Source organism: Melanerpes formicivorus, unplaced genomic scaffold, assembly GCF_026170545.1.
Source record: "Melanerpes formicivorus ecotype bairdi unplaced genomic scaffold, bMelFor1.0.p_v2 SCAF_100, whole genome shotgun sequence".
In the NCBI taxonomy this organism is placed as follows: Eukaryota; Metazoa; Chordata; class Aves; order Piciformes; family Picidae; genus Melanerpes; species Melanerpes formicivorus.
In genome coordinates, this window is record NW_027142452.1 from 275,991 (window position 1) to 289,623 (window position 13,633).

The 13,633-nt window shown below is 51.4% G+C and overlaps 1 protein-coding gene across 1 annotated transcript in view; it reads right to left on the minus strand.

Annotated features, from left to right (window-relative positions):
• Nucleotides 1-1,296, minus strand: part of LOC137455509 (cilia- and flagella-associated protein 251-like) — a 7,833-nt gene extending 6,537 nt beyond the window's left edge. The window contains exon 1 of the mRNA XM_068166399.1: nt 1,272-1,296. Coding sequence (XP_068022500.1) covers nt 1,272-1,296 — 25 coding nt within the window. The remainder of the gene's footprint in view (nt 1-1,271) is intronic.
• Between the last annotated feature and the right edge of the window lie 12,337 nt (nt 1,297-13,633).

A 13,633-nucleotide genomic window follows, 5' to 3' on the forward strand; every position in this document is an offset into this window, starting at 1 on the left:
GTAAAGCAGAACATCTCTCTGGAATAATTCAGGTGGAGACAAGCTCTGACACAGTGGCATTAATTTCTCTGAAGGAGTGTTGCAAGCATTGATCCTTCAGGCTCTTCTTGGAGAGAGAAGATTTCATAGCAAAGCTTTTTTGCCTCTCAGGGCTGGCCTGCACAAAAAAAAACCCCAGCCCTCTCTGGTGGCATCAGGGATAAATACTTAAACCATGGTAAAACTTTTTTCTCCATTGCTGTATTAGTCAATCTGTCCCTCATGAGCAGGCAGCTTCAGCAGGAACCTGAGGACTTGGTTACTTGGGGAAAGATGGATGGAAGGAGTCTGAGTCCTGTTAAATCTTCAGCCAGCTGCAGCGTGGCAGAGCTGCTGTTCAGAAGGGTTGGGCTCTGGCTCGTTTTCATAGCATCATAGAATGCAGCCAGTTGGAAGGGATCCTCAAAGGTCATCTTGTCCAACCCCTCTGCAGGGCAGCAGGGGCATCCCCAGCTAGAGCAGGTTGCTCAGGGCCCCCATCAAGCCTGACCTTGGATGCCTCCAGGGACGCAGCCTCCACCACCTCCTTGGGCAACCTGTTCCAGTGTCTCACCCACCCTCACTGTAAAGAGCTTCCTTCTGGCCTGCTCTAGTTTAAAACCATTGTTCCTCATCCTGTCACCACAGGCCCTTCTAAAAAGTCCCTCCTCAGCTTTCATGCAGGTCCTCTTCAGATGCTGAAAGGCTGCTATAAGGTCTCTTCTTCTCTTCCCCAGGCTGAACAACCCCAACTCTCTCAGCCTGTCCCCCACAGGGGAGGAGCCTCCAGCCCTCTGATCATCTTCACAGCCTTCTCTGCACCCCTCTCCAACAGCTCTAGCAGAGCTCCAAACAACCTGATCCGGAATGGTTTCCAGGGATGGGGCAGCTACCACCCTCTCTGGGCAACCTGGGCCAGGCTCTCACCACTCCCACTGTAAAAAATATCTTCCTTCTCTAGTCTGAATCTCCTTCTTTCAGTTCCAAACCATCCCCCCTTGTCCTGTCACAACAGGCCCTGCTAAAAAGTCTGTCCCCCATCTTTCTTGGGTGACTTTATATCACTGTCATGTGGCCACCACCATCAATTCTCTCCAAGCCTACAGTGAAGCAGCTTCTGCAGCCAACATTGCCCCAAGAGAGCAGCACAGCTAACTTTCTAATCGTCCAGACTTCAACCTCTCTGGCCCAAATGATGGACCACACATGCTTGGCTTCTGTAGCTGTAAGTCCTCTGCAAAGCTCAGGCTCACCATCATCAGTAGTGGTCAGCATCATCAGTAGTGGTCACCATCATCAGTAGTGGGTTCACCACCATCATTTCTCTCCAAGCCTACTCAACACAGACTACAGTGAAGCAGCTTCTGCAGACAACATTGCCCCAAGAGATCATCACAATTACCTTTCCAATCATCAGACTTCAACCTCTCTGGCCCAAATGATGCACCACACATGCTTGGCTTCTGTAGCTATGAGTCCCTCTGCAAAGCTCAGGCTCACCATCATCAGTAGTGGTCACCACCATCAGTTCTCTCCAAGCCTGCTCAACACAGACCACAGTGAAGCAGCTTCTGCAGCCAACATTGCCCCAAGAGAGCAGCACAACTAACTTTCTAATCGTCAGACTTCAAACCTCTCTGGCCCAAATGATGTACCACACATGCTTGGCTTCTGTAGCTGTAAGTCCCCTGCAAAGCTCAGGCCTCAGCACAGCAACTTTTCTCAGCCACTGCAGCTCACTCATGAAGATTGAGGAGACAGTGTGCTGCTGTTTCTCAGCCTTATGGAGGTTAACACCCAGCTGTGGTTGCCCAGAGAGCCTGGGAGGCAGCCATTAGCCTGAGGGCTGCCTCTCCAGATTCCCAGTTCCTCTTCCTAAAGTGCAGACTCAGACAGTTTGGAAGCTGTGATTGGCATCTGGGAATATAGAAATCAGCTTCAGGAAAGCTGGTGCTAGCTCACACTTTCCCACTGGTGAGGAAGATGGATGATGTCCTGTAGGGCTAACATGTGGAAAGTGCTAATATTTCATCTGATTGTTCAGCCTGGAGGAAAGGTGAGGCCCAGACCCAGAGCTTCCCCACTCCTGGACATCTTGAATAAAGCTTTCCTTAAATTATTTCCATTGGAACTAATCCTCCTGCCCCTTTTGTCAGTGGCTCATCCATCTCTTGGTGCAGCTCTGCACAGTTAACCCGAACGGCTGGGGGACAGAGCACAAAAAGTATTCAGAGGGGAAAATGCTTCTTGTAGGGCTGGAATCACAGGATCACAGAATGGTAGGGGTTGGAAGGGACCTCCAGAGATCATTGAGTCCAAGGCCCCCTGCCAAAGCAGGATCACCTAGGGCAGGCCACCCAAGAACACAATCCAGGCTGGCTTTGAAAGTCTCCAGAGAAGGAGGCTCCACAGCCTCTCTGAGCAGCCTGCTCCAGGGCTCCAGCACCTTCAGAGTAAAGGAGTTTCTCTTCATGCTGAGGTGGAACTTCCTGGGTTCTAGCTTATATCCATCATTCCTTGTCCTGTTGCTGTCTGCCACTGGAAAGAGCCTGTTCCTTCCTCTTGACACTCACCCCTCAGATATTGGTAGACATTGATAAGGTCCCCCTCTCAGCCTTCTCTTCTTCAGACTAAACAAACCCCAGGTCTCTCAGTCTTTTGTCACAGGAGAGATGTTCAAAATCCCTTAACCATCCTCATAGCTCTGTGTTGGACCCTCTCCAGCAGATCCTTGACTTTCTTGAACTGGGGAGCCCAAAACTGGACACTGCATTCCAGGTCTCATCTCACCAGGGCAGAGTAGAGGGGGAGGAGAATCTCCCTAGACCTGCTGGACAGACTTTTTACTAATGCAGCCCAGGGTGCACCCGAGGGCACATTACTGTCCCATGGAGAACTTGCTGTCCACTAGGGCCTCCAAAGTCTTTCTCTTTGGAGCTGCTCTCCAGCAGGGGCAACTCCTAATCCATTCTGGTGTCTACTGTTATTTCTCCCCAGGTGCAGAATGAGAAGAGCTTAGGAAGTGCCTTCTGAGAGACCCTTTGCAGGACCTGAGTTCCCTCTGGCTCCTCTGAGGCTGCCAAGCACCCAGAGTTGTGCTGAACTGTGCAGTGAGTTCTGCTGTTCATGCTTGATGACTATGGATGAATGTCTGCTAGAGCCTGGTGAGCAAACATAGAATCAGAGAATTGTTAGTGTTGGAAGGGACCTCAAGGATCAGCCAGTTCCAAGCCCCCTACCATGGGCAGGGGACTCCTCATACTAATTGAGGTTGCTCAGAGCCACATCCAGCCAGGCCTTAAAAACTTCCAGGGATGAGGCTTCCCACCACCACCCTGGGCAACCTGTGTCTCGCTGCTCTCATGGGGAAGAACTTCATCCCAGCATCCAATCTGTATCTACCCATGGTAGATACATGGTTCTTTTCTCCCAGGAAAAGCAGCACCAGAGCAAGAGGACACAGTCTCAAGCTGCACCAGGGGAAGTTTAGGCTGGAGGTGAGGAGAAAGTTCTTCCCAGAAAGAGTAATTTGCCATTGGGGATGTGCTGCCCAGGGAGGGTGGTGGAAGTCCTCATCCCTGGAGGTGTTCAAGAGGGGATTGGATGTGGCACTTGGAACCATGGTTTTAGTTGTCAGGTGGTGTTGGGTGACAGGTTGGACTGGATGATCTCTGAGGTCTTTCCCAACCTTATTGATTCTATGATTCTATGCCCATTTCTATTTTTTTTTCCATTCCCCCCAGTCCCTATCCCTCCCTGACACCCTCAAAAGTCCCTCCCCAGCTTTCTTGTAGCCCTCCTTCAGATACTGGAAGGCCACAATCAGGTCTCCCTCAGAGCCTTCCCTTCTCCAGACAGAACAACCCCCAACCCCCTCAGTCCTGTCCTCACCGTTTAAGAGCATCACCTCTGTTAAACCCTTCTCTAAGATTTCTTCACTGCCCTTTTCCAGGTGGAGAGCGAGGGAGGCAGCAGTTAGGAAGGGAGGGAAGAAAGAAAGAAAGGGGGGGGGGGGGGGGGGGGGGAAGGAAAAAGAAAGGGAAATCAGCTTTGAAGTGGTTAATTCTCCTGGCTCCCAAATTGATAAGCAGCGGGAGGGGGAGGGAACGTCAGCCTGAAATGAACTTGCCTCGTTCGGTGGGGTTCCGAGACAGCGGAACTCAATCAGCAACGGGCCACACGGTTCAAAGCTGCAATCCATCCCCCCCCCCAGTCCCCCCCCCCCCCCCCCCCCCTTGCCTCTGAAAAAATGGGAGGTGACAGTTCATTTTGCCAGTGACAGTCTGTCGGTCTCGCTCGCTGCTCCTGCCGTCGATTGCGCTGCTGAGGTGAAGTGCGAGCTCCAAGACAGCCCTCGCTTTGTATTCCGCTCAGCTGAACAGGACAAGCTGAGGATCAAAGGTGGAAGAAAAGACCCCTCCCCTGGCCCAGCCCCTTCCCACTTGGAGTTCTCTTTCTTTGCTCTCCCCCCCTCCAAAATAAAGAGGGCTTTTGTGAGATAGATGTTGAGAGAAGGGGAAAGACCTGTCCTGTAGGATCATGGAATCGTGGGAGGAATCATAGGAGCCTAAGATCAGACTCATGGAATCAATCATAGGAGCCTAAGATCAGATTCATGGAATCAATCATAGGAGCCTAAGATCAGATTCATGGATTCATGGAATCATAGGAGCCTAAAACCAGACTCATGGAATCATGGAATCAATCATAGGAGCCTAAGATCAGACTCATGGAATCATGGAATCATAGGAGCCTAAAACCAGACTCATGGAATCAATCATAGGAGCCTAAGATCAGATTCATGGAATCATGGAATCATAGGAGCCTAAAACCAGACTCATGGAATCATGGAATCAATCATAGGAGCCTAAGATCAGATTCATGGAATCATGGAATCATAGGAGCCTAAAACCAGACTCATGGAATCAATCACAGGAGCCTAAGATCAGATTCATGGAATCATGGAATCATAGGAGCCTAAAAACCAGACTCATGGAATCATGGAATCAATCATAGGAGCCTAAGATCAGACTCATGGAATCATAGGAGGCTAAAACCAGACTCATGGAATCAATCATAGGAGCCTAAAACCAGGACTAATGGAATCATGGAATCAATCATAGGAGCCTAAGATCAGAAGCTCTCATGGAATCATAGGAGTCTAAAGTTCAGGCTCATGGAATCATAGGAGCCTAAGATCAGACACATGGAATCACAGAATTGTGGAATCATAGGATCATGGAATCATAGAACCACAGACAGAATGCCTTGAGTTGGAAGGGACCTTAAAGATTATTCAGTTCCAACCCCCACAGCCAAAGGCAGGGACACCTCCCACTAAGCCAGGTTGCTCAAAGCCTCATCCAGCCTGGTCTTAAAGCCTTCCAGGGATTGAGGCATCCACAACTTCTCTGGGGCAACCTGGTTCAATGTCTCCCCCCACCCTTGAAACACGTCCCTGGAGGTGCTGAAGACACGTGTGGACATGGCACCTTCAGGACATGGTTTAATGGCCATGGTGGTGTTGGGCTGATGGTTGGACTCAAACGACCTCAGGGAAGTTTTCCAACTGAAACAGTTCTATTATTCTATGATTCACAGGAAAGAGCTTCTTCCTCATAGAGCCATAGAATCAATAAGCTTGGAAAAGACCTCAGAGATCATCCAGTCCAACCTGTCACCCAACACCCACCTGACAACTAAAACCATGGCTCCAAGTGCCACATCCAATCCCCTCTTGAACACCTCCAGGGATGGGGACTCCACCACCTCCCCTGGGCAGCACATCCCAATGGCAAATTACTCTTTCTGGGAAGAACTTTCTCCTCTACCTCCAGCCTAAACTTCCCCTGGCACAGCCTGAGACTGTGTCCTCCTGTTCTGGTTGCCCTGGGAGAAGAGACCAACCCCCCACCTGGCTCCAACCTCCCATCAGGTAGTTGTAGAGAGCAATAAGGTCTCCCCTAAGCCTCTTCTCCTCCAGGCTAAAACACCCCCAGCTCCCTCAGCCTCTCCTCACAGGGCTTGAGTCCTCTCCCCCAGCCTCATTGCCCTTCTCTGGACACGTTCCAACATCTCAATATCCCTCCTTAAATTGAGGGGCCCAGAACTGGACACAGGACTCAAGGTGTGGCCTAACCAGGAGCAGAATGATCTCCCTGCTCATTGCCCAACCCTAAAATCTCCCCTGCTCTAGTTTAAAACCACTGCCCCTTGTCCTAGCCCCACATGCCCTCAGCAGAGAGTCCCTCTGCGAGCGGTCGCACCTCACGCTTCTGAGTTAACATTTGTCCCAAGCATGGCCTGCCTCTCAGCACCAGCACCTCGGTGTGCACAGAGCATTTCAGCTGACAGCCTGGCAACTCAGCCTGGCTGCTCTGCAGCGCTAAATCTGCTGCACACAACTAGACAGGATAATATTTCAGGTGACAGAGAGCTCCCTGAGCCGCTGCGCCGGCTCCTGGCACCAGTTTCCATTCTCTGTCCACGCTCACACACACACACACACACAAAAGAAGATAATAGAGATGACAGGCAGAGAGATTTCTGCTGCTGAGCTTTGTCTTTAGCAATCGATTAGTCCCTCTCAAAGAGCACTTTGTGGATGTGCTCAGCAAGTCCCCCTCCCCGGCGCGGTGGTGGCGCTTTGGGAAGCGCAGCACGGCGAGGGGAGAGTAGAGGATGGAGGAATCAGCTGGTACCTGCTGCCCACTGCTAAGGGAAGCATGAAGCAGTGGTTAGGGACACCTGTTCATGTGCTGAATGGCTGAGTTCCTCCAAAGCACTCCCTCGGATTCCCAAAGATTCAAAGGTGTAATCAGAGAACCACAGCATGGTTTTGCGTTGGAAGGAACTTTAAAGCTCATCCAGGTCCAACTCCCCTCTCATAGGCAGGGACACCTCCTACAAGCCCAGGTTGCTCAAAGCCTCATCCAGCTTGCCCTTGAACACTGCCAGGGAGGGGACATCCACAACCTCCCTGGACAACCTGCTCCAGTGTCTCCCCTCCCCCCCCCAAAAAAGAATTTCTTCCTCACCCTCCAGTCTCAATCTCCCCTCTCCCTGCTCAAAGCCATTTACCCTCATACTGTCACTCCAAGCCCTTGTCACAAGTCCCTCTCCAGATCTCCTGGAGCCCCTTCAGGTACTGCAAGGCAGCTCTGAGGGTCTCCCTGAAAGCCTTTTCTTCTCCAGGCTGAACAGCCCCAACTTTCTCAGCCTGTCCCCACAGGGGAGGGGTCTCAGCCCTCCGATCATCTTCGTGAGCTCCTCTGGACCCACTCCAGCGGTTCCATGTCCCTCCTGTGTGGAGGGCCCCCGAACCTGGAGGCAGTGCTCCAGAAGGGGGTCTCATGAGAGCAGAGTTAAGGTGGAGAATCCCTTCCCTCCCCCCTGCTGGTTCCATTTCTTTTTGATGGAGCCCCAGGACAACGGTTGGCCTTCTGAGCTGCAGGAGCACATTGCAAGCCCACGTTGAGTTTTTTCATCAACAGGCAGAATGTCAAGGATTCTGTGCATGCCACATTAGCTGCCCAGTCAGACAGGGAGTTTGACTCCATGTGAAAGTGAATCTGAAATTAAAGGCTATAAAGCCACAGCAGAATGGCAATTTTGGATGAACTCAGAGTGGAACAAGTCCTTTAGCTCCTCTCTTCCTCTTATCTGTCAAACTTGCTGCCCTTGTGCTGCTCTCTGGGGCTGATTGCCCTGTTCCCTACGACTCCCTGAAAGGAGGCTGGAGTGAGGTGAGGGTTGGTCTCTTCTCCCTAGCATCAGGTAATTGAACAAGAGGAAATGGCCTGAAATTGCAGCAGGGGAGGTTTGGGTTGGGTATTAAGAACAATTTCTTTGCTGCAAGAGTGGTCAGGCATTGGAACAGGCTGCCCAGGGAGGTTGTGGGGTCCCCATCCCTGGAGGTGGTCAAGAAATGTGTGGCCATGGCACCTGGGGCCATGGTTTAGTAGCCATGGTGATGTTGGGTTTGATGAGGTCTTTTCCTCTGCATGCAGCTGGCTCCTACTAGGGAGAAGCTTTCCACTCCTCTTCACTACAAACTCACAAATGCACAGGAGAGGAAGCAGTAATTGCTGTTTGACTTCCAAAGTCATCTGTGCAAAGTGTTGAGGCAGAAAATGGAGCTTTCCAATACTATTACAGGCTGGGCTTAAAATATTCTTGGCTTAACTTAATAAGAGAGGGAGAAGCCAGTAATTAAAGCTTATTAAACACTGAGCATCACTGAAAGAGTTGGGGCACAGGCAGCTGCTTTTATCTTGGAAGATGGGGAGCTGTTCAGTTCCTAAGTGTGTTAGAAACAGATAAACTGAGGCTTGCAATGCCAGGGCAGACATATAGCCAGGAAAAAAAGGGAGAAGGGATGAGGAAAAGCACAGAGAAGGGAGTAGATAAGGGAAAGCTGAGAACTGTCAGACAGAACACAGGGGCTCAGTCAGTAAATATCCAGCTTTTGTGTATCACAGAATTGCCTACATCAGAAAGACCTTGAAGATCATCGAGTCCAATCCTCAGCCTCAAACTGACCAAGTCCCTTGACTCAATCATGGCCCCTCAGCACCACATCTACACAACTCTTAAACCCCTCCAGGGCTGGGGACTCCGCCACCTCCCTGGGCAGCCTGTTCCACCACCCCTTCAGTGAAGAACTTCTTCCTAGCATCCAAAACTAAACCTTCCCTTGGTGCAGCTTGAGGCCATTTTCCTCTTGTTGCTTGGTGGAACAGGACCAACCCCCACCTCTCTACCACCTCCTGTCAGGTAGAGAGCATCATAAATAGCCAGAAAATTCTCTGTGTCATAGAGTCTAACCCCCAGCCCAGCCCCTGTGAACACTCAGCACATGCCCTCCGTGTAAATCTTCAGTATGCTCAGGGGAGAACCCCAGGGAACATTCCCATAAAGCTCCTCTGCAGCACATTTCCTGCCCTCCTGAGGAGCTGGCTGGCTCTTAAGCAGTGTGGAGGTCACTGTTGTGCTGTATTGCATTTGGTGTCTGGACACAGGAACATTCCAATGCCATCCCTGTGTATCCAGATGCAGAAGGAATGAGAGACTTGATAGCTGTGGAGGGGATTAAACTGGACCTCCAACCTTCACAGAAGCACAGGACTACAGAATTGTTTGGATTGGAAGAGGCCTCTAAGGTCATCCAGTCCAACCATCAACCCAACACCACCATGGCTACTAAATCATAGCCCCAAGTGCCGTGGCCACACATTTCTTGACCACCTCCAGGGATGGAGTCTCCACCACCTCCCTGGGCAGCCTGGGCCAGTGCCTGACCACTCTTGCAGCAAAGAAATTGTTCTTAATACCCAACCCAAACCTCCCCTGGTGCAATTTCAGGCCATTTCCTCTCATCATTGGAGACTTGATGGGGTGTTTGGTGCCATGGTTTAGTTGTTTGGGTGGGGTTGGATTGGTTGATGGGTTGGATGCGATGATCTTGAAGGTCTCTTCCAACCTCGTCTCTTCTCTTCTCTTTCTTCTCTTCTCTTCTCTTCTCTTCTCTTCTTCTCTTCTCTTCTCTTCTCTTCTCTTCTCTTCTCTTCTCTTCTCTTCTCTTCTCTTCTCTTCTCTTCTCTCTTCTCTTCTCTTCTCTCTTCTCTTCTCTCTCTCTCCTCTCCTCTCCTCTCCTCTCCTCTCCTCTCCTCTCCTCTCCTCTCCTCTCCTCTCCTCCCTTCCCTTCCCTTCCCTTCTCTTCCCTCCCCTCCTCTCCTCTTCCATTCCATTCCATCCCATCCCATCCCATCCCATCCCATCCTATCCTATCCTATCCTATCCTATCCTATCCTATCCTAATCCTATCCTATCACCTGCTACTAGAGAAAAGAGACCAACCCCTCCCTCACTCTAACCTCATTTCAGGGAGTTGTAGAGAGCAATGGGGTCCACTTGCCCAGGCAGCCAGTGCGGCACAGGGAACAGAAGAGGTCGTGGGCAGCTGAAATGACCTGAACAGCCCTTTGCAAAGCCCAGAGGAGGGAAGGGTGGCCCAAGGTGGATCTGGGCTTAAAAATTCAGGTGAGATGACAGCTGGAGGAGGAGCCCTGAAGACAGACAGCACCATCCAGAAGATAACAGGTTGCCTGTCAACGTGAGGAGCTCATGTACATGTTGGACCACAGAGCTTCCACTAACGGAGAAATTAAAGCTGTCTCCACACACCAGTCCCAGGGCTCTGATTACATTTACAGAGGTTGTGACCTGCATCCTGTCACCATGGCAAACCCCTCCTGCTGCCGAGGTGCAGGCAGGTTGTTTCTGTGGGTGGCTGATATTTAAAGGTAGAGGCTGTGGGGCTGCTCTATCAAATGCCAGGGCACCAAGTTGAGGGGCAACCAAGTGGCAAAAATTCATTTCACTCCCTCTGACACTTTGCCGTCTTGGCTGGCAGCTCCAGCTGGTAGAGAAAGGAGGAAAGAAGAAGAGAAGAGAACAAAAAAGAAGAGGGTGGCTGTGGGTAGAGGAGAGTGAGGATTCACTCATTTCATCAAGCAGTTCTCCTGCACAGTGAAGGGAATTTGTGTATTAAACCCATCATGAAGCACAGCACTTGCACGGATCCATCGAGTCAGCCTTCCCCTTCCATTCTCCTCTCCCAAAAGAGCTTTTGCATCCAGCCCATCCCTCCCTTGTGCCTAATACACCCTTGCTCCTAGTCTGCCTTGCTGCAAAATGACCTTTTAATTTTCTTCTGCATCTCCTGATGCAGGTGCAGAGGTCCCTGCTCACTGTGGGGGGTTGGATGAGATGACCTCTGAGGGTCCCTTCCAACCTGATGCATTCTGTGAGCTTTCTTGTATGAATTTGGAGTGTGCCCGTGGCTGTAAGTCTGTGCTGGTTGGACTTGATGATCTATGAGGTCTTTTCCAACCAAAAAGGTTCTCTGATGTTGCTCTGGAGATGAGTGAAGTCCTCAGTCCCTGACTGATTGGGAAACTCCGATTCATAGAATGGGTTGGGTTGGAAGGGACTCCAAAGATCATCCAGTTCCAACCTCCCTGCCACGGGCAGGGACACCTCCCACCAGCCCAGGCTGCTCAAGGCCTCATCCAACCTGCCCTTGAACACCTTCCAGGGAGGGGGCATCCACAACCTCTCTGGACAACCTGTTCCAGTATCTCCCCACCCTCACTGGAAATTCTTCCTCATCTCCAGTCTCAATCTCCCCTCTTCCAGACCAAAGCTGTTGTCCCTTGTCCTGTCACTCCCAGGCCTTGTCAAAATCCCTCCCAAGCTCTCCTGTAGCCTCCTTCAGGTACTGCAAGGCAGATCTGAGGTCTCCCTGGAGCCTTCTCTTCTCTAGTCTGAACAGCCCCAACTTTTTTAGCCTGTCCCCACAGGGGAGGTTCTCCAGCCCTCTGATCATCTTCATGGCTTCCTCTGGACCCTCCCCAGCAGTTCCAGCTTCTTCTTGTGTCAGGGGGCACCAGAACTGGGGGGCAGTGCTGCAGGTGTGGTCTCATGGGAGCAGAGCAGAGGTGGAGAATCCCCTCCCTCACCCTGCTGGTCACACTTCTGCAGCACTGTGCTCTGTGTCTCAGAGGTTCCATCCTCTTGCTGACTAATTAGGGTGTAAGTGCTGCTGGGTGTCAGTGGGAACGTGCTGCTGGGCAAGAGGAGTCCCCAGTGGCACTGCTACAAATACCAGCATAGAGAAAGAGCAGGAACAGGGCTCAGGGGCCAGGACTGATGCTTAGCATGGAGATGGCTGACAGGGTAGCTGACTACGATGTCAGCTTCTCATGGAGGCAACAGACACTACCTGACAGGCAACTACTTAGCTTCCAATTTTCCCTGGTATAAAACTATGCTGTTAAGCAATGGAAGGCAGTGCAGTGAAGGTAAATAAAAGTGACACAGGACCCTGCTGCTGCTCTCTCTCTGCTCCTTCTCGCCGACGTGATTCTCTGATCGGCGGGGGGAAGACACAGGAGAGCTGGGAGCTGGGGACTGGCTGATGGAGAGGGGATGAGAGGAGATAAACTACAGGAGAAAGGCACTTGTGGTGATAAGGGCAGGTGGCTGGGGGTAGAATCATAGAATCAATAAGGTTGGAAGAGACCTCAAAGATCATCAAGTCCAAGCTATCACCCAACACCTCATGACTATTAAACCATGGCACCAAGTGCCACATCCAATCCCCTCTTGAACACCTCCAGGGATGGGGACTCCACCACCTCCCTGGGCAGCACATTCCAGTGGCTAAACAACTCTCTCTGGGAAGAACTTTCTCCTCACCTCCAGCCTAAACTTCCCCTGGCATAGCTTGAGACTGTGTCCTCTTGTTCTGGTGCTGGTTGCCTGGGAGAAGAGCCCAACCCCCACCTGGCTCCAACCTCCCTTCGGGGAGTTGTAGAGAGCAAGAAGGTCTCCCCTGAGCCTCCTCTTCTCCAGGCTAAGCAACCCCAGCTCCCTCAGCCTCTCCTCCCAGGGCTGTGCTCCAGACCTCTCCCCAGCCTCGTTGCCCTTCTCTGGTCACATTCAAGAGTCTCAATGTCCTTCTTACATTGAGGGGCCCAGAACTGGACACAGGACTCAAGGTGTGGTGGTAAGAGCAGTGCCCCCCAGCACTCAAAGTTAGGAGGTTCAACAAGGTCTGAGATTCAACACAAGGTCAAGGCTTGAGTGGTGCACTTGGGCCACAACAACCCCATGCAACGTTGCAGGCTTGGGGCAGAGGGGATGGAGAGTTGCCTGGCAGAGAAGGACTTTTGGGGTGCTGATTGATGGCCAGCATGTGCCAAGGTGGCCAGCAGCACTCTGGCTGGGATCAGCAACAGTGTGGCCAGTAGGCCTAGAGATGTGATTGTCCCTCTCTACTCAATGAATCACATCATGGCAGGTGGGGAGGGACCCCAAGGATCATCTCCTCCAACCTTTCTAGGGTCATAGCACAGTTTAAATGAGATGGCCCAGAACCAGTAGGTTTACCCACCCAGAAGAGTGGGACCAAATTTGATCTGTGACCAATAGAGCTGAAACAAAGGAGATGTGTCCAGGGATACATTAGGTTGTGGCTGGACTTGATGGTCTGAAGGTCTTTCCCAGCCAGGTGATTCTATGATTATACAAAGGGGATGGACTGAAGGGCTAGAAGCAAGCAAGAGAGGGATACAAAGTGGTTTTGTGCTGTGAGGAGTCAGGGATGTTTCCAGGGCACTGGCCAGGCTGAGGACCAGTGGCATCCAGCTGTATTTTCCACTAGACTCCCATCCTTGCACCCCTTAAGGTCCTACTCTTTGTTTTCCTCTCCTGTCTCCCTGCCTTATCCATTGACTGTAAGCTCTCTGGGGCATCTCTTAGCCCTGCTTGCCTATCCCAGCACAAATCTGCACCATGAAAGGATTCAACAAAGCTCTCCTGGTACAAAGAACAAGAGTTTGCATACCAGCTCCAGGAGCCCCTGGAGCCCAGCTCAGTGTAAGAGATCCATTGTTCAGGCACCACAAGAGTGATTACTGGGAGGGCTGCAGACAGAGGCTGCAGAGCCATGACTAAGAGATCAGTTGGTTCAGGAGGAGGTGAGGAAGAAAAGGCATCAGCTGGAATCCCAGATCGGCTTGCTCTGGGTTGGATGGCTGACCTTTGTAGT